Here is a 21435-nt window from a genome sequence, read left to right on the forward strand (position 1 = left end):
AGCTTTCAGCCATGGCTGCCGCAAGGCAGCCCCCTGCCAAATCCTGTCTTGCTGATTCTCAGTGGGGAAGTGGGAAGTCAGAGGAGAAGGTTCCAACCTGTCAGAAAGGAAATAGCTGAGAAACCATCTCTCCATCATGTTAATGATCTCAGCATGAGAGAGAGGGATAAAGAGAGACTGTTTGGTAGAGGAGGTCAGGGGAAGAGATGGAGGGAGGGCAGGTGATCAAATGGGGTTAGGAGAAGGAAGGTGATGTGTAACCCTGTGTGCAAGGGAGGCGGAGGCTGCCTGGCTCCTGAAGACTGCTAAGCACTCCATCTGTTCACACCTACTCATGTAGCTGATGACCTCAGACCCACCTACTTGTCCTGCTCTACCCCTTCCCTGCTTTTCTTCCGATTGCCCCCGCCCCCTCCCCCCAGGAATGACAGCAGCAGAGATAAGGAGGTGCTGTTTTATGTAAGGATCCAAATTCCCTGCTAACTTGTGGGTTAGAGAGCCAGTCAAGGCCAAGGACAAGGCTGCCACCCATGGCCCTGGTCTGTGTCCTGGAACACACTGGTGTGGTTACTTACTTTGGCTGGAGAGCAGGGTCACTGGGACTGCATTCTTGAAAGTGAAGTGAAACTTGACAGTGGGAGATATTACTGCCTCCACTGAGTCATAAAACTGGGATCTTTGGGCCAAGTGAGCAGGAACTTGCTCACTCTAGTTCTTTTCTGCATGAAAGAAGATTCCGGAGGACTTCAGCCTGAAAAGTCATAATAGGCAAGATGTTATAGCAGAATGTTTTTTAAATTGTTAGTTGTGAAATTAATTTAGTGAGTTGTGATCAGAATAATATATAAAAAAATGAAATGGAGTAGACAATAGTCCAGGGTACATTAATGACATGGAGAAGGCGGGTATTGTTTCATGAACTTCTTTTTAGTGTTGTGTGTGTAATTGTGTGGATGTGTACTGGGTCATGATGTATTTCTTACAGTAAATCACAGCCGAAAACTTGGAACATCATTGTTCTTTTAGAAAGTGTCAAGAGTGAAGACTTAGATTCACTGTAGGGTCTGCCAGAAAGTTGCTGTCTGACTTGTGGTGAGTTGTTTAATCTCTCTGATTTTCATTTTCCTTATCTGTGATGTAAATGAAAGAAACCAAATGAAGAGATTAAATCGATGATCTCTATGGTTCCTTCCAGCATCACATTCTATAATTTTTTTTAAGATTCTATGATTTTTAAGATAAATGAAGATTTAATTTGTCTTTAATGATTCTCAAGGAAGGAGATGGCATCCTCTCCAGTAAGCAATAATTTCCATTAAAGAGCAGCTCCTTCTCTTTAAGCTTCATTCATTCACCAATTATGTATTGATATGTCAGACACTGCTCTAGATCCCGGAGAGCCAACAAGTGGGATAAAATACAGAAAACCCTGTACATGTGATGTTTCCCTAGAAACCTCTGTAGCAAAGACTTCCCTGGCAGTGTAGTGGTTAAGACTTTGCCTTCCAATGCAGGGGGTGTGGAACTAAGATCCCACATACCTTGAGGCCAAAAAAATCAAAACATTAAAAAAAAAAAGAAACAATATTGTAACAAATTCAATAAAATCTTTAAAAATGGCCAACATCAAAAAAAAAAAAAAAAAAAAACCTCTGTAGCAGTAATTTTTTTTTCACTTACCATACATTAAAATAAAACAAAACTGAAAACCTTTCTTTAGACTTGAGAGGATAATTAGCATTTTTCCAGCAATTGTTTTGGACCCTCAGCTTCTCCTTCCGTGAAGTGGGAATGCAATCTTGAATGCTAGGAATTCAAAGTCTAAAAGAGTTCCTGGATATGTTTTTTGTTTATTTCGAAGGGTGACTTGACCTGATAATCTCAAATAGATAGAAATCTCAGTGTTCCAGACAGGAAATTATTATTTTCCATGAATGCTTTTCTTTTTCCTAGGAGCTCTTGAAATCACAGACCATCCACTGAAAGATAATTCATTTAAAATGTTCCATTTCAGCTCCTTGACATATTCATCTTTTCAGTATAGAAATGAAAAGCCTCCTTTGAGGACTTTGGGATTGGGGAGAAATCTTTCTGGCCCTTAAGTCAAAACTCTACTGTTTGGAGAAAGGGCTGGGTAAAACCTTCAGACTCCTGGCTACCAGGATACTTAAATTCATTGATTAGGAGTGCCAGGAACTTTAGAATCCGAAATCATCTTGACCACCAGGGGGCAGTAAGCACTTAGTTATTCCACACCACCAATGACTGCCATTCCTGTCTACTTTAGCCTGCAATTACAGGCTGGCAAAACAACCTTTTCAAAATATACCCGGCCAAGTCAGAGCCCCTGAACGCCAGGGCTATAATCAGTCATTTGGCTGACACTCCTGTCTCTCATCTCCCAAAATTGAACATGCAGGGCCATTCACTGATTCAAAAGTTATCTATGAAATCCATATATGTATCTAGTACTGCACTAGACTCTGCCAGTCCAGCCTTCATCTAGGCAAAGCCTCTGCTCTTCAGGACTCACAGTCTGTGTTTTTCCACGAATGAGAGACAAGGGCTTTCTGCCTCCAAGGTGGTTTCGCACGGTCCTGAATCCAAGGTTCTAAGGCTGTTTTCTTATAGTGAGGGGAAGGTTCTAGGTGATAGGATCATAATCTTGACAATTTCAAATGAAAGAATGTACATCTCTGTGAATGAGGTTTAGGAACTTCCTTTGGTATTATAACTAAACTTTGGAACATGAGTTGGAGCTGACTCTAATCACTGTTTGGCTGGGTAACCTTGCAGGACTGATCAATCTTTCTGGACCCAGATTTTCCCAGCTGCTTTCAGAAAAGGCCAGGACACTAATAGAAAACTTTGTGAGATAGAAGAGAATGTGGGCATTACCCCAGGATAAAAACCCAATGGGGATTTTGCCTGCCCTTTTGCTATGTGTTTACAGCTGATTGTTTAGTTGTGTAACTGGTAGCTCGCCCTGCCACTTCTTTTATTTGGTATAGATGCAGGGTCTAGGTTATGTTAGAACTGTAGTATTGGAGGGTAGTATGGAGGTTCCTCGGAGAAGGCAATGGCACCCCAGTCAAGTACTCTTGCCTGGAAAATCGCATGGACAGAGGAGCCTGGTAGGCTGCAGTCCATGGGGTCTCGAAGAGTTGGACTCGACTGAGCGACTTCACTTTCATTTTTCACTTTCATGCATTGGAGAAGGAAATGGCAACCCACTCCAGTGTTCTTGCCTGGAGAATCCCAGGGACGGGGGAGCCTGGTGGGCTGCCGTCTCTGGGGTCGCACAGAGTCGGACACGACTGAAGCAACTTAGCAGCAGCAGCAGTAGCAGCATGGAGGTTCCTTAAAGAACTAAAAACTACCATATGACCCAGCAATCCCACTGGGTATATACCCTGAGAAAACCATAATTCAAAAAGACACATGTACCCCGATGTTCCCTGCAGCACTGTTTACAGTAGCCAGGACATGGAAGCAACCTAAATGTCCACTCACAAATGAATAAAGAAAATGTGGAACATATATAAATGGAATATTACTCAGCCATAAAAAAGAATGAAATTGGGTCATTTGTAATGATGTGGATGAGCCTAGAGTCTGTCATACAGAGTGAAGTAAGAAAGAGAAAAACAAATATTATGTATTAATTCATGTATCTGGAATCCAGAAAAATGGAACTGATGAACCTATTTGCAGGGCAGGAATAAAGATGCAAATGTAAAGAATGGACTTGTTGGCACAGTGGTGGAAGGAGAGGGTGGACCAAATTGAGACAGTAGCATTGATACATATACACTATCACGTGTAAAATAGATAGCTCGTAGGGAGCTGCTGTACAGCACATGGAGCTCAGCTTGGTGCGCTGTGGTGACCTAGAAAGGTAGAATGGGGAAGTGAGAGGGAGGCTCAAGAGAGAGGGTGTATATATATATATATATATACTTATAGCTGATTCATGTTGTACAGCAGAACCTTCACACAACATTGTAAAGCAATTATATTCCAATTAAAAATAAAGTTTTAAAAATGCAAAAGAAAAAATGTAATACATGGTCATATATTGATTAAATAAAATGTTTTTCAGAATTTTTTTTAAAAAAGCTATAGTATTGGAACACAGAAGCCAATAATTATCCAACCAAGGGATCAGATTTTATTTTATTTTTCACAAATTGAATGAATTGAGTGTGTAAATGGATGACATAGCTCACTGCTTTCTTAAAGATAGGATGAAATTAGAAGAATTCTGGGACACCCTTATCCCACCCCAAACTTTCTTGGGTGGGTATTGCCTATAGGTCATGTTGAAAAAGTTTGGCAGGATTCCCTATGCAACGAGGAATTGATGGATATATAATTATGTAATTAACTGTATTGGCTTCCCTGGTGGCTCAGTGGTAAAGAATCCTCCTGCTGCTGCAGGAGACTCGGGTTTGATCCCTGGGTTGGAAAGATCCTCTAGGAAGGGAAATGGCAAACCACTCCAGAATTCTTGCCTGGGAAATCCCATGGACTGAGGAGTCTGGAGTGCTACAGTCCATGGGATCACAAAAGAGTCAGACACAACTGAGTATCTAAACAACAAGATATATAATTATATAATAGTCTAACTGTGATTATATATTTGAAATATAACAATTATATAATAAATTTTATATTTCTTATAAAATTTTGCCCTTGTTTTAATTTTTTCTGGTGTTTGCATGGAGTAATTTTTACCAAAAGCCAGAGAAAAAGAAATTTGATTACATAATTTGATGACCTAGACATTTTTAGGTAGTGAACAGACCTTGGAAGGGGAATTAAGAAGACCCAACATGTCATTGTCTTACCACCTAACTACCAGGTAAGCACTTTCCATAATTATGGTAATTTGGAAGGGGCCCACCTGGCTGAAAATTCCACCTTTGCCTCTTACCGTGGGACTCACACAAGTCCCATCATTTCTCTGATCCTGCTCTGTCGTCTATTAAGTAATAGTATGCCTATTTTACTTCCTTTATTGCTGCTGCTGCTAAGTCGCGTCAGTCGTGTCCAACTCTGCGACCCCATAGACGGCAGCCCACCAGGCTCCGCCGTCCCTGGGATTCTCCAGGCAGGAACACTGGAATGGGTTGCCATTTCCTTCTCCAATGCAGGAAAATGAAAAGTGAAAGTGAAGTCGCTCAGTCGTGTCCGACTCTTAGCGACCCCGTGGACTGCAGCCTACCAGGCTCCTCCATCCATGGGGTTTTCCAGGCAAGAGTACTGGAGTGGGTTGCCATTGCCTTCTCCTCCTTTATTGAGGGGGTTGTAAAAATCATATTGCTCACTGGTGTAGAAGTGTTTTACTTAAAAGGGCTATGGAGACATGAGTTTTTATTTTGGTGGCCATCTCTCAGGATCTTATCTTGACACCTGTAAACTTCTGAGACAATTCTGATTTTATCTGTTTGGCCTGCCCTTTCTTGCCCTGACAACCAATCGGGAGTTTCTGAGATGGTCAATTGTTTATTTTCTTTGGTTTTTAGAATACGCCCTTTGTCCAGACTCTTGTGCTGAGTTACCATAACACAGCCTAATTACCTGCTGGCTTGAAACTCTAGGACCTTTGCCTGCAGTTCACATGGCTTCCTGTAAATATCTACTTGTGAGAAATGGGTCTTATTTCTGCCTTCACAGTTAGTGACTTACCGGAAACTTTGCTCAATGTTATTTGGCAGCCTGGATGGCAGGGGAGTTTGGGGGAGAATGTACATGTATATGTACATTATATGTAGGACTGAATCCCTTTGCTGTCCACCTGAAACTATCACAGCATGGTTAATTGGCTTTACTCCAATAAAAAATGAAAAGCTAAAATGGAAAAAAAAAGTTGGTAACTTAGGTGCCTGAAAATGTTGTTCATCAGGAACAAATTAATAACAGCAGCAAAACTCAGAACAGACTTTTAGGGCGTGGACAGTCTTCTTTCTTTAAAGGTAGTTAGCTGTATTTCGAGGTCAGAAACAGGTGTGTGACTTAGCCTTACTGGGTTCCAATTAGTTTCAAGCTATGATGGAGTTAGAATTATTGACTCTCAAGATGAGATTTTAGAAATAAGTGCTCCATGTCCACTGCCCACCAGACATTTCTGATTCTAATAAACTCAGGGAGGCCAATGGGCAGGCGGAGGGTGGTGATTCTGGAGACAGGGACCAGACCTTTAGGGAACTTCGAGGACAAGGAGAAAAGGAGTTTATAGAAGCAGAAGCAGAAGTGGGTAAAAAGGCAGGGGGAGAAATCTTACTGAGAAAAGGAGAAAAGAAAGAAATGGAGGAGGGAAAGGGGAGTGAGGGTATCAGGATGCAGTTAAGGAGGAAGATGAGGGTCTAGGAGAAGACTTGTTTGCTCCAGTCTCCTACTGAGACGGAGCAGAAACAAATATTCTAGAACAAAATCAACTGTCCTCAGATGGAGTCTTAACCACTGGACCACCAGGGATGTCCCCGACTTCATTTTCTAAGCCAAGACACTCAAAGACCTGTGTCCACTCTCTTTCTTTTTTTTTTTTAATTAATTTTTATTGGAGTATAGTTGATTTGCAGTGCTGTGTTAGTTTGTGCTGTACAGCAAAGTGAGTCAGTTATACATACATGTATGTCCACTCTTTTTAAGATTCTCTTTTTCACCTTAGAAGTATGTTTTTAGACAGAATCCACCTTGAGTTTGAGTATTATCTGCCTGGAAAAGAGCACCAATTATATCACAGTGTGCCCTGAGTTCACCCGAGGGTCAGGGCTCTCCCCTTTACTGGAAGGTGGGGCACACATGGTTTCCCGCCCTCCAAACCAGTAAAGGAGAGAGATTCCACTTTATCCGGTATCACTCCTCTCTACTGTTGAGAAATGCAGCACATCATATACTGTCAAAATGAGAGCTATGGGGCACTTGCTGTGATCTTTCCTTCCTCTCTCTCATTGCACCAGTGGCTGTGCTGGGGGAACCTGTCTGGAATGGAGAACCGATCCACCAATATGAGGAATATGTAGTCATGGGATAAGGGGGCATTGGAAAGCTTCCACAAGAGCTCAGAAGTCATTTGCACATCCTGTTTTGTCCTTTGAACTTCGAGAATGAATGGAATGTTCCAGTGAAGAGAGATCAGAGGGGAAACTTGGGGCTCCCCCTCTGCTGGTTCCTCTTTGAGGAGCTGAGAACCTGCATGATGAGCAAGAGACCTTTTTTTTTTTCAGCTTTTTTTTTTTTTTTTTTGCTGGGTCTTTGTTGTTTTTCAAGAACTTTCTCTAGTTGCGGAAGTGGGGGTTACTCTTTGCTGGGGTGTGCAGGCTTCTCAGTGCGGTGGCTTGTCTTGTTGCTGAGCACGGGCTGTAGGCACATGGGCTTCAGTTGCAGCACGTGGGCTCAGTAGTTGGGTGCACGGGCTTAGTTGCTCCGCAGCATGTGGAATCTTCCCGGACCAGGGATCGAACCTGTGTCCCCTACAATAGCAGGTGAACACTTATCCACTGAGCCTGCAGGGAAGTCCAAGAGTCCTCTCTTGTTAGTCACCGTTTAATCACTGATTTTTGCCATTTTGCTTTCCTGGTAAAACAGTAGACTTTGAGACTTAAATGTTTTCTATTGAGTCCCTGTTAATTGTTGGCTCCATGATGCCCGTAAAGGTTCCACATATCAGGTGCACATACATGGACTTTGTGCAGAATTCACAAAGCTGCCATTGCTGTAGCCCAGCCAAGGGTTAAATTAGTATCTTACTGTTGACGTTTGTTTAGGGTTTTTTTCTGTCATCAGACTCTTCTAAGTTTTCGAAATAAATATAAATGGTTTCACTCTGATTCAAAGAGGATTTTCCCCTGCAGCTGATTTTGCTCTAACATACAGCTTAACATAAAGCCTCACATTCTGAACAGAGTTAGCCTTCAAAGTGGATTAAGATTGTCGTGCTTCGGGCATTTTCAAGGCATTAGTTACAGTACATTGCATTAGCTTTACCAGTTGCCTCTCCTGTAATGAAAAGGATAGAAAGATCACCCGCTTGAATAGAAGACCCAAATGCCATCTTTTAACTTATGTGGAGTGTGATGGAGATGGTAATTGAAAGGGTAAAACCATTCCCATTGTAAGGAAGCAATCAAGCATTCTCTAGCTCCCTTAGAAAAGGCAAGCACAGAAATCTGAGATGCTGGAAGCTGAGAGTTCTATTCATACTAGTGATAATAGTAATGATCGTGATCATAATTGTACCAATTGTTACCATTTTCCACCCCCCTCCTCTTCTCTACAGGCCTTAAGAGAAGCAGACCTGTATTTTAAGCTATTATGTTGACCTCATCTTTATTCATGTCTTTTTTTTGTAAGTGGGGAGCTGCTCAAATGAGCAGCTGTGTAGCCCTGTGTAGCACTGTATGAAGTGGATTTTTATCAGGCTCCCTGGTGTGTTCATGCAACCAGACATTCCTTGATGCTCAGTGCACTTTATTACATTAGTGATTAGTATCAATGCTTATACACACGATTGCAGGTGCAAAACTGATACATGCTTTGACTTCTCTTAGCATTTACTGTGTGTTAGGGACTGTGCTGGAGAAAGCAATGGCGCCCCACTCCAGTACTCTTCCCTGGAAAATCCCATGGATAGAGGAGCCAGGTAGGCTGCAGTTTATGGGGTCTCGAAGAGTCGGACACGACTGAGCAACTTCACTTTCACTTTTCACTTTCCTGCATGGGAGAAGGAAATGGCAACCCACTCCAGAGTTCTTGCCTGGAGAATCCCAGGGACGGCAGAGCCTGCTGGGCTGCTCTCTATGAGGTTGCACAGAGTCGGACACAACTGAAGCGACTCAGCAGCAGCAGCAGGGACTGTGCCAAATGCTTAATGTATATAACCTTGTTGATCGGCTACCACAAGCCTGTAATACAGGCGCTGTTGTTAACAGTCTGATCTTTCCCAAGGGCTGACCGAGGCACTGAGACATTAGCTAAAACTTGTTAATAAATGGTGGATCCAAACTTTGAACCCAACCATTGTAATTCCAGGACCCTTGCACTTAACTGCTAGATCATACTGTCAAAGATGCATGAGGAAATCAGGGGGTATTGTAAGTTTTGTAAAACAAAATTACTTATTGATTTATTGGTTGCTCTGGGTCTTCATTGTTGCACACAGGCTTGCTCTAGTTGCTCTGAGCAGAGGCTGCTCTCACGGTGCATGGGCTTCTCGCTGCAGTGGCTTTTCTTGTGGATTGTGGGCTCTAGGTGCTCAGGCTCAGTAGTTTCCCTGTGACATGTGGAATCTTCCTAGACCAGGATAGAACCTGTGTCCCCTGCATTGGCAGGCAGATTCTTAACCATTGGACCACCAGGCAAGTCTGAGTATTAGAAGCTTACTATAACTGGAAAGTATGCTGTAATTGTCAAGGATATGCAGGTATGTCTGCCAGCTTTGAGAATTCATGTCTGCACATACCAATATTGACATTTATCTCAAACAGGTCATGTGATGGATATTAAAAATGCATATTTTTACAAGGCAGTTGCCATAATTGTGTAGTATAGGCTAATGAATGAGTTATCAAATCAGGTACCAATTTAGAACCAAGATGCTGACATCGAAGATGGAGGTCATTCCACGGAGCTAACCAGGGGAGAGCACAAGCTCTGACATCAGATCGTGATGCCAAAAACTTGGCCTTTGTGCACCGGTACTGAATCGAATCTCTGAAACAGTGTTTTGGGTGAAGTAGGAAAGAATAGCTTTATTGCTTTGTCAGGCAAAGGGGGATACAGTGGGCTCCTGCCCCTCAGAAACTGTGCGTCCCAACCCTGGGTTTGATTCGGTGAGGAGTTTTATAGCAATGGTTCAAGGGTGGAGTTGCTGATAAAGTGTGAATAGAAATAGAGGAAACACAGACGCAGAGAACAAATGTATGGACATCAAGCAGGAAAAGGCAGGGAGGGATGAATTGGGAGATTGGGATTGACCCGTATACACTGGTATGCACGGAAGAGAGAACTAGTGGAGGCCTGCCGTGTAGCTCGAGAAACTCCACTCCGTGCTCTGTGCTGATCTGGGAGGGAGGGAAATCCAGAAGGGAGGGGGTATGGGTATACGTGTGGCTGGCTGATTCACTTCGCTGTACCGCAGAACGAGCACAGTGTTGTGAAGCAACTATACCCCAATAAATAAATAAAAAAAAATCAGTGTCACTTAGGCACTAAAAAAAAAAAGAATCAGGATGCATGCAGGGCCTGCACTCCTTTAACTGGCCTCGATGGCCTCCTCCCTTGTCTCTGCATCACCTGCCCTTTCCCTGATTAGCAACTGTTGAATCTGCCCTTTGGAACTCAGGGAAGGTCATGGAAGTTGGAGTCTGTTTCCTACCAACAAGAAAGGAAGGACATAGAAAGGCTTCTGTACCCAGGAGTCCCACACAGTCATCTTGGTTTCAGTTTGGCAGTTTGAACCCAGTCCAGCTGCTGATGAGCCGGGTGTCTTTTTTTTTTTTTTTCATTTTTGACTGCGCTAGCTCCTCACTGCACGAGGGCTTTCTCTGGTTGCCAGCAAATAGGGACTACGCTCTAGTTGTGATATGCAGGCTTCTCATCAAGGTGGCTTCTCTTGTGGCAGAGCACGGGTGCGTGGCCTTCAGTAGTTTCGGCTCTCTGGCTTAGTTCCTCCCAGGCATGTGGGATCTTGCCGGCCCAGGGATGAAATCCACGTCCCCTGCATTGATGGGCAGATTTGTAACCACTGAGCCACAAGGGAAGTCCCTATGTGTCTTTTACACGACCTTTCCAAGCCTCATTCTTTTCCTATTTGAAAATGGAGAGAACAACTTCCTCATTGGGGTGATTTGAGGATTAATTGAGATCATGCCTGATTTATAGTAAGTGTGCAGTAAATATTAGCTAGTCTTACTGTGATTGTGTTTGGATTGATACGATTTAAAATTCCCTCCCCACCTTCAGCATACAACCTGTGTACATAAATTGCTCTTTGTAGCATTTCTCCCTGAGAAAACAGGCAAATTGTTCCTGGAACCTGGGCCAAACCCTTACCCGTATAAGGTGGTTTGTGCCCATAAAATGGAAAACAAGCTATTTTGACAATGTGCTGTAGGGAGCACTGTTAGTAAAACAGTAACAGGGAGGATGAAGTAGTTTAGCATTTACAAGCACGTGGTAACTTCTGTAAATCTAAAACTGTTCTTAAAATAAAGTTTATATATATATATATATATATATATGTATTTTTTTTTTTTTTACAAAATGTGTGTTACTGTGTTTCTGGACTCACCTGCTCGGTAGTTAATAGGTTAAATTCGTTTTTATACCACAATAAACAGGCTATCAAAGGCAGCCAACAGAGAGAGGCACTTCTTGAACCAAGTTCCTTATCTATAAAATGTGGGGGTTGGTTTCTTCAAAGTATTTTTTCCGATTTGCAACTCAAATGGAATGAGTAGTCATTTAAGGGGAATTAAATTGTGACTTAACATTGGCCTTATAATCAAGATGGGCAGACATTCTTTGGACAGGAAACCATGGCAGAGAATGGTTATTTTCTGGAGCGCAGGGCAGCTCCAGAGCTCAGGAGGGCCTGGGCTTCCCACACAGGGAAGCTGGCCTGTCTGCAGATCTTTGGAATAGAGTAGGATGAATTCCTTTCTTGCAGCAATGGTTAAACTGAGGCCTCACCAGTAACTGAGGAAGAACTGATTAAACTCTATTTCAGGGTGTTTTCTTAAGAGTTGATAGGTAAGCAACTGTTTCCAAGTTCATTCTGGTTCCTTCCGTTAATGGCTCTCCAGAGATCCACAGTTCAAACACCCTTACCTAAGAAACCTGAGCTTTTAGTTAATCAGGAATGAATGTTCTGGGTGGAGAGGGTTATCCTCCCAGGTGACTTCTCCTGAGATCTCTGTGTGATGCAGGCTGAGTGTAGTGATGATCTCAGGGAAGGAATGACCATGGTCAGAGCTGTCCCAAGGGACACTGCGGGGCTGCAACGGACCGTGTTCTTCAGCCTCCGTTTCTCTAGAAGGGCAGGCAGTCCCCAGAGAGCATGTGTGGGAAGCTAACTGGGTGCCTCTTCAGACCACCCCCCTACACCCCCAGCACTGCCCCACCCACCATATCTTCACTCTCGGATGTTCACTGAGCAGATACACCGTGTGGAGCAGTGAGCTTCGTAACAGGATGACAGAGATGAACGGGGCAGAAATCTTGCCTTGATGACAATACAGTCTGAGGGGAGGTGGGATGTGGAAAATGCTTGCCAGTAATTATGACATGGTGTGGAAAAAGAGGTGTTGCAAAACAGTGTGGGTAAAGTGCACCAAGGGTTTGTTTTTAATACACATATATACAAGTAAGTGAAGTGAAGGTCGTTCAGTTGTGTCTGACTCTTTGCGACCCCATGGACTATACAGTCCATGGAATTCTCCAGGCCAGAATACTGGAGTGGGTAGCCTTTCCCTTCTCCAAGGGGTCTTCCCAACCCAGGGATCCCGCATTGCATGCAGATTCTTTACCAGCTGAGCCACAAGGGAAGCCCATATACAAGTAAGGATTGATTTAAATGAGTGTGGAGGACATTCTCAAAAAAGAAAAGGAGAAGAAGTCATAAAAGAACAATTAGAAGAACACGTATGGGCTTTTTCCAGAACCTCAGAACCTCTGGGATACTATCAGCCTTCGACCTGGAAGTGCCCCGCAGTGTTGTCTGGTCTCAACCTCAGTGCAAGAACGTGGTCAGTCTCTGCTTGCTTACCTCCCCCTATGGGAAACTCACCATTTGTTTTTGTTTGAGCAGTGTCTGGTTACTTAAGGAAGTGGGGAGAATTGCTCGTGTGTGTGTGTGTGTGTGTGCGCGCGCACACACAAAAGAGAGACACAGAAAGAGAGAGAAGGACAGAGAGAGGGAAGAAACAAAAGGGGAGAGTGAGAAAGAGGCAGGGAAGGAACCTAGGTTTTCAGTATCCTGGTGGGACCCTTCCTGTAGGACAGTGGGACCATGAGCGCTGACTGGTTGTTCTTCTGTTAAGCTGGGGAGATTTTATTTTGGCGGGGATGAAACCTACTGTCCTGGTTCCAAGGTCCAAGGATGCAGGGCTGAACTTGCAGGGAATGAGATCATGTGAGCCAGCCTTCAAGAACCTAGACTTTGCCCTGGCTGACAAGATTGAAACCGTTGCCTTCCAAAGTCCTGAAAACAAGTTAGATCTACCTTTGGAAGCTAAATTAGAACACAAAGATCACAGAGAACTTACTTTTAAAAGCCTTTAGTGTTTGCTAAGCTACCATTTCAGCAGGTGGTGGCCAGCCTCGTTTTAAGCAAACTAACTTAGTGGAGCCTGGAGCTGTTGTGCGCAGGTCCCACTTAGAGTGTTGGGTGGACAGTCTCAGTGATGGATGGCTCCTGTAGAGCCCTGCTGACCCACCTGAGATCTACAGGTGGACTTTGTACCAGGTAAGGGGTGTTAGAGACACTTGGGTACCAGTTAGGAATTAGGACATCATTTGCTGCAAATGAGAATCTGCTTAGGTGGCCTAAACATGCCAAAGAAAAGTATTTCTTGCAAGCACTTCTGGCAAAGCGGGTTCTGCCAAATACTGGGGATAGAGTTTCTTTTTAAAATATTTAGAATTCAGTAGGAAGGCCCAAGGAAATTGGTATTAGCTTTGTGGTGTGTTTTAGATAGGGAACAAATAGAAACTGAGTTAGGAAAGCAGAAGGTCTTAGTTTGCAAAATTTCAACCCCAGATATCAATTTATTTACCAGATTGCAACTCAAATGAAAGCCATCACAAAAAATGGCAGAGAGAACCAGTTTGAATAGTGGCTGAAAGTATATTTTTTTTACAGGAAGTTGAAATAGAGTAATATAGAGGAGTGGAGAAAACACTGGGATTCAAACTGCTTGGGTTTGAATAGCTTAATACCTGAAGTTAATTTCTCTGGGCTTCGTTTTCCACATCTCTAAAATGGGGAAGTTGGCACCACCTCAGGATTTTTTGTGAGGCTTAACTGAGAAAACAGAGTGCCTGGCTCAAGAAGTTTTAGATCAATCTTCAAGTTTTTAGGACACTGGAACATTTCTAATCTATGCTCAGCTGAAACAGATTTTTCATATGGTTCAAGCCATTGTTATTATATATTTGCTTTGAAATGAAAGGATATGAACGTGTTCGTTGATTATTTACACACATACTTTTACTAAGTAGTAGTGTTGTTGCAAAGTTGTGTATACATCAAGTAATATTTAAAATGCATGAGGGGAATTTCCCACAGAAAGGGATTCTATTTGTGTAAAGCAGAAAGGCTTTTCCAAAAGTAAATAAACATTGTTATGTCTTTTGTGCAAATCTGATCATTCATGTGTTGAGATCAGTTCTAGCGAGGTATTTGTGTTTAACTTCTTGCTCTCTGTGGGCTTATGAGAGAATTAGATGCGCACAGAATGTGTGTGGACAAAAGCAGAAAGAGTATTTGGACTCTTAGTACCATTTGTATTTTAATTATTCTTTGAGGTCAAAATACGACCTCCAGAATAACACTGAAAGCAATTAAAGTAGAATTTGACCAAAAGATATTTGATTTACAGAAAGCAATTTCCATTTCAGCTATATGACCTTGGTCCAGGGTTGATCTCACTAATGCCGTAGTTTCTCATCTGTGACCCTGGGTGGGACAGGGCAGAGGAAGAATGGACCAGATATTTAATGAGATTGGACCAAGTATCTGATGTTTCTTTCAGGCTTATAATTCTATTGCCTAAGGAAGGTCTATTGCTCATAAAACTTTCCAACTGTCAGACAGAATTAATATGTCTTCTCAAAGTACTAATTTACATCATGGGAGTGGTGGTTATGAGAAATGGAGCTTTCTTTTCCTAGAAATATAAAGAAATGAGGTCACTCAGCATTCAGTGATGTTTTATGTTCATGTGGACATCTGATATTCAGCGGGAGGTTTCCTTGTTGAATGTGCCTTATTCGAGTCACTTAATTTAAGGATAAAAGTGTTCTTACCCATAAGGAAACAGTCTATTTTAATGAATTGTTTTGGTAAAAGAAATGATTTTATTCAATGATGATCATTCCAACTCATGTATATATATATAGATATATATTTTTTTTTTTTACTGTGCCATGCAGCTTATGAGGGATCTTAGTTCCCCAACCAACCAGGCATTGAACCTGAGCCCGTGAAGTGAGAGTCTGGAGTCCTAACCTAACTAGTCCAACTAGTTGCCTCAATTAGTTGGGAGTTGCCCCAACTCATGTTTTTAAAATGTGTGTTTTCATATACCAGGATGGCTTAAGTGAAGTAAACCTTTTCAGTTCATAGACTGTGAGAGTCTTCAGAGATTACCCAGCATAACCAATTCCGCAATTCCAATTTCAGGGTGTTTAAAATACTGTGCAGTCACTGAATTGAGGTGAATCGGAAGGTCCATCATCTCAGCTCCCAGAACGGGAGTGGGGGGAATGTGAGCAACGGAATTGCCACCAGGGGGCAGTTGGAGGCAGAGTACAGCCAGGGTCCAGGCTGGTGGGCCATTCATGAAAAGTGGGAACACTGGAAAGTGTGACTTTCATTTCAAGGCAACAGCTCCCACTAAATGCAGAATTTTACAGGAATGAATTGTTTACACTTGCTCCCTTCTTGTAGAAGGATAAACGACTGGGGCTGCAATGGGAATGTACTCTATGTACTTGGATTATAGGAGCCATGGCTGAAAAGCCTTCCTGTGTCACAACAAAATAATTCAATTTTTTGTTTGAAGTGATATGTAAAGGCTAGTGTCTCCGTCGTGCTTGGCAAACACGCTGTTATGTCCCATCAGACCAAACTGGGCAGTTTTTACAGTTTCAGCATCATACCCCAGCATGAGAAATTACCACGGTCCTGCTCTACCCTGGAAGTGATTTGGAGCCCACTGCTCTAATACCTGGGCTTCCCAAGTGGCTCAGTGGGAAAGAACCCACCTGCCAATGCAGGAGACGCGGGTTCCATCCCTGGGTCAGGAAGATCCCTTGGAGAAGGAAATGGCAACCCACTCCAGTATCTTGCCTGGAGAATCCCATGGACAGAGAGGAGCCTGGTGGGCTACAGCCCATGGGGTCACAAAGAGTCAGACATGACAGAGCAGTGGAGCACACACGAGCTGCTCCAACATCTCTACCGTTCTGGACCTGGGTTTATTATTTTTGTTTAGTCGCTAAGTTATGTCTGACTGGTTTACAGACTGGATGGATTGTGACCCGCCAGGCTCCTCTGTCCATGGGATCCAGGGTTGTCTGTAAAAGGGGGCTAGTTTTCTGATGTAAGAGAGGTGAAACTGCCGAGTTGCTGTTGGAAATAAAAGCCTTAAGTGGTTCCTTTAGTGCTTGAACCGGATTGTTTCCTAGACCTTTGGGGCCCTTCTCTTTGAGTGAGTTCAGCCCCCAAGTCTTTGTCTTGGCCTTTGCATGCAAAGCCCCTTGTCACCTGTCAAACTTCACCTGCCTGCTGTACAACTAGTTAACTGTCTGTAACCTCCCTGTGCCTCCTTCTCTAATCTCTAAAACAGAATGAACAGTGGGGGTAAAGTGATGGCTAGGTCAGATCTTTGAAATCTCTGTTCCATCATTCTGGAATTTTGTAATCAACAGGATGTAAACTCCTCCAGGGCACAGACTTGGTTATGTGCATACCCAAATTCTCCCACCCCGTTTTCCAGCACTTAGAACACAGCGTGCTCAATTAATCTGTGTTTAAATGGGCAAGAAGGAAGATTTATAGTAGATGTAATCTCTTGCTCTCATCCATCACCTAACATTATGATCCAGACTGTTCTGTGTGTGATTCCAAGAATATATCCTGCGCTCTTGTATACCTCTGTGCCTTTGTGTAGGTGGTCCTTCTGCCTGGAAGCATGCCCCCGCCCTTGCCCCAGCGTAGCTAGAAAACTCCTCTGCTAACCTTCTACCTTGGGCAGATACTGCCTCCTTCATGAAGTTCTTTCTGGATCAAACTCTCTGTCCCCTGGGATCACACTGCATTTGATACATGCCTCTATCAAAGTAGGTTTTAGTACTAAACTGTAGTCCTTAGATTGGTTCTCTGCTCTCCCTGCACCGCCACCTCAAGTTTTGAAGCCAGGGTCATCTTTGATAAACATTCAAGAGTTATTTTGAGAAATAAATGAATAGTGTTACAGAAACTTTTCAGAACCGTTTCACAGTACCCAGTATTATGGTATACTTAGAATCCAGGCATATTAAATACTTTTTGATTGATTTGTTAGATTACCAGGTACACCTCCAAGCTTCAGTTTCTTAGATATAGGCAGAACTCCATTTTAAATGGCATAATCATACAGTCACATTTTGTTCCTCTGAAACATAACATCTACCAACAATAACACACACACACACACACACACACACACAATTTTTCCCAGTCTAATTCCAGATCCTTAGAAGAGACTTGAACACATAGAAAATGCTCAATAACTATTTAAAAATGAATGGGAATGAAAGACACTCCTTTCACTGCCTGGTTTCTGGGACTCGTGGTCTCGTTTTGCAGCCTCCGTGTATTGCCTCACTCCACACTCTACCACCTGTAGCAGTCCCGTTTCCTCTCCTGCTCTCACCACCACTGTTCCCACAGAGAACACCAACGACCCATTACAAAATCGAATGGGATTCTCTCTGTCTTCCTCCTGCCTGCTTTTGTGACGGCATTTGGCATCACTCACCTTTCTGATACGTGGTGTAATTGAAAAAGCATGAGTTTTAAAGCACAGAGACCGTGGTTTAAGTTTGTGCTCCTCTTCCGTTTGTTCCCTGTATGAACGTGGGCAAGTCAGGCACCTTTTAAAATCGCTCCTCCTCCTAACATGGAGCTTTTGATGTCTATTTCTCGGGGCGGTTGGGAGGGTCAAATGGGATTTTGTGTGTGAAGCACTTAGCCTGGTACCGGGCTTGTAGTAGGCTCCTTCCCTTTCTTGACTTCTGATTCATCCCACATTCTTGGTTTTCTTCCAATCTACATCTCTGAATAAATCTTTGTAGAACTCTTCTTTTCCTTGCCCATCTCCTCTCATTCCACATTTTTCTCCCAGCTTGTTTCAGATTTTCTCCGTCTCTTACCTGCAGTATTTGCCATGCATGCATGTAGTCGATACTCCAAAAACACAGACTGATTGAATGACAGTCTCTGAATTGGCCTCTGTGTGTCCCATCTTTTGCTTCTCCAGTATGTATTTCACACTGTCACCAGAATTGATGTTCCTCAAACACAGGTCCATAATGTCACGCCCCCCAAAAAACCCCCCAGCAAAACCTGAATAGCATCCCTTTGTTTGAAGAATAGAACTAGGGACTTCCCTGGTGACCCACTGGTTGAGAATCCGCCTTGCAATGCAGGGGACGTGGATTCCATCTCTGGTCGGGGAACTAAGATCTCACATGCCATGGGGCCACTAAGCCCCCACTCCACAGCTAGAGAACCTGAACACCACAACTAAGACCTGACACAGCCAAATAAACAAACAAAATATTTTAAAAAAATAAAGAATAGAACTAAACTTTGAACACTCACCAATCTGACCCTCTTGTTTGTCCTGCCTTGCCTCCTCTATGTGTCCTACCATAAGCCCTGACTTCTCTATTTTCCAAAACTCCCCAGGGGTTTTCTTTTTCTTCTTCTTCTTTTCATTCCCCTTACTCAAACAGTTCTTTTACTCCAGAGTGCTCCATTCATCTTTTCTAGTGAAATTCATACTTTAAGTCTTAAGTACTAATGCCTCCATGGAGCCTGCCTGGACCACCTTTTCCCCTCTCCTTAAAATTGATTTTCTGCTCACACCTGTTTGCACTTATATTTTGCACTTCATTAATTCTGCCTTGCTAGACTGTATGCTCCAATGCACACACTTTGTCCTTCTTAGCTTGCTGTCTCCCCAGGGTTTACCGAGCAACCTCATGTGGTTCTTAGCTTAACAAGGACTCTTAGAATTAAACTGGGTGGAAAATCAACAGGAGTAGTCATGTTTCCTAATACAGGTCTTATAACGGAGACTTAATTAGGTACAAAAAGGCCGACATTTATAGCACGCTTACTATGTGCAAAGCAATATTATAAGTGCCTTACGCTGTTCAGAGGCTCACCACAGCTGTAGGAGGGAGACATTGTTGATTATCTTGATTTTTTTTTTTTTAATACAGGAAACAGAGACACCGAGAAATTAAATAACTCACCCCCAATCTAATAGCTGGTAAGTGGGGGAAGGGCTTAGAAGAGCAGAGAGCAGCCATGTGAGTCTGTGCACGCAGTCGCTAGTTTACAGCACCCACAGTATTTGAGGACCCTTCTGAGGAAAGCAGCAGACCACCCAAAGCAGCGCAGCTGCCTCCCCTGGGAATGGATGGGTGGAGTGACTGCAGAAGTCTTTTCCAGCCCCGATGTCCTTGGAAGATTTAGAGGACAAGTGATGATGCCTGTCTGAAAAAACAGGGTCAGCCAAGTGTTGTGCAAAAGAGTCTGGTTTGACCCCTAAGTCTTTTGATGAGCAGTTAAACCAGGGAGGCTTATCTGGCGACAGTCCTCCTGGGGTGACGTCATTGCTCACCCTGACCCCCACAGAGGCTGGCGGAAGCATGCCGTCAACCTTGTGCATTTCCCAGGGCTGAGAGGCCTTGCCAGTGCACAGTCCTTGGGAACTGAAACTTGGGAAAAAGTCCTGAAGCTCTTTCTTTTCTTCAGAAGCCAGAGGTGAGGCTGGTCCACTGTGGTTTTATTTAGGTTGTGTTTAGCCAGCACCCTCCGACCCCTTCTAAGTATATAGATTGAATGTGGAAACCGCACTGATGGCTTCAGTAGGGAACTCGTGCTTGGGGCAATGAGGTAGGGATTAGAGGAAGAAACAGACTCAAGCCACCAGGGGACAGCTTGATGCTTATGGTCTCCGATTCCACCTGTCTCCCCAGTCCCTACTGCCAGCTCCTTGGCCCTCACCACCCTAGTCGTTGGTCCCTGTATTTCTGTGTCACGGTGCAAGATACAAAAGCTTCTTGTGAGTTTCAGAGAGGTGTTTAGTATCCAGTAATCAGAATGGCTGGAGTCAGAAATGTATCAGTTCAGATGGACTTTGTTTTAGGCCTAAGTGTTGCTTTTATTTAAGAGAGAGAGAATCTGGGCTCCACAGATCCATGATGGTTGGGCCTTTACCTGAAATTTCTTCCTTGCCTCTGCCTCTAATCAGGTTCCAGTTACCTTTGGAGCCATGCAAAGAAAGCTGCCCTGTCACCATCTTTGATCATCCACCGCAGCCCTTACCTGGCCTTCCTCTCGGGAAATGTTTATCATCTAACCTGAATCTCCCACCCTGAGTGCTAACAAACTCATTGCCCCTTTTGTTTATTTATGTCATTTCTTAGTTTCGGCATGTAGGATCTTTAGCTGTGGCATGTGAACTCTTAGTTGTGGCGTGTGGGATCTAGTTCCCTGACCAGGGACTGAACCCAGGCCTCTGCAATGGGAGCACAGAGTCTTAGCCACTGGAGCCACAGGGAAAGTCCCAAACTCATTTTTGCTTGCTCGGTAACAGAAGGAGAGTTTCTGTGTCCCACCCAGCCGTGCTTCATTTTGTATCTGAAGACAGTTTATTACACTGCTCTCATGGCCTCATCTACAGTTCTATCAGAATTTCCAGTTTCTCTGATGGCAGCAAGTTCCTCTTTGTGAATGCCCACTTCCTGCTTCTTTCTCCACTCCATGGGAGCCCGTGGGTCTGGCTACTCTGATGCCAGGCGGGAGAGAGATTCTGTGTCCTCTCCTTGAGGTGGGGTACTGACTGTTTTGTGGCAGCCGTGTTGGAGGGGACACACCTGTACGTGCTCTTGGGAGTTGCCTGCCCTTGGCATCCTTGGGGCTGGAGGGATGTGGGTCTGTGGGGGCCTGCTCCTTCCATTTCCCACTCACCTGGATGTGCATCCGGGAGGAATCTAGCTTCATAGCTGCTATGTTTCAGTTAAGTTCCCTCCTGGAAGTTTCCTACTTAATAATGGACTCTGGAGTTTGTGGCTCTCCCAGAGTAATAAGACAGGTGCTGGGTGTCTTGTGTCTGCAGGAAAAGGGAGCCTGAACAGTTGAGAATAAACAACAGTTGCTTGGTAATATGAGCTCCTTTCATTAAAGTCAGAAGCCTGGCTGTGAGCTGGGGGAAGGGAGGCCTGCGTGTTTCGGCACCACCTGTCTGGAGGGCCAGAGGTGAGGGCACCTCTGAGTCAGCTGAGAGCCAAATATGGGGGAGAAGTGATGAGTGCTGGGGGACGGGGGGAGACTTGGGGAAAAATGCAGTGACTGAAGCTCTTTAGTCCTGACCCCCTGACACCAGCTCCTCTGAGAAATTGTTTTTCAAAACTTTGCATTTCCATTTC

At 43.8% G+C, this 21435-nt stretch overlaps 1 protein-coding gene across 2 annotated transcripts in view; it reads left to right on the forward strand.

Moving 5' to 3' along the window:
• The window catches only part of GRAMD1B (GRAM domain containing 1B), a 261587-nt gene that overhangs the window by 47824 nt on the left and 192328 nt on the right, over nt 1-21435 (forward strand). The window contains exon 1 of one of the 2 annotated variants that reach the window (XM_086339709.1): nt 13341-13471. The exons of the other annotated variant lie outside the window; for it this stretch is intronic. Coding sequence (XP_086195835.1) covers nt 13410-13471 — 62 coding nt within the window. The 5' untranslated portion in view covers nt 13341-13409. Of the gene's footprint in view, nt 1-13340; nt 13472-21435 lie in introns of those variants that run through there. 2 annotated transcript variants of the gene reach the window in all.

The sequence above is a fragment of the Bos grunniens genome, chromosome 15, assembly GCF_055505025.1.
Source record: "Bos grunniens cultivar Pamir isolate PY7600 chromosome 15, Bosgru_T2T1.0, whole genome shotgun sequence".
Classification (NCBI taxonomy): Eukaryota; Metazoa; Chordata; class Mammalia; order Artiodactyla; family Bovidae; genus Bos; species Bos grunniens.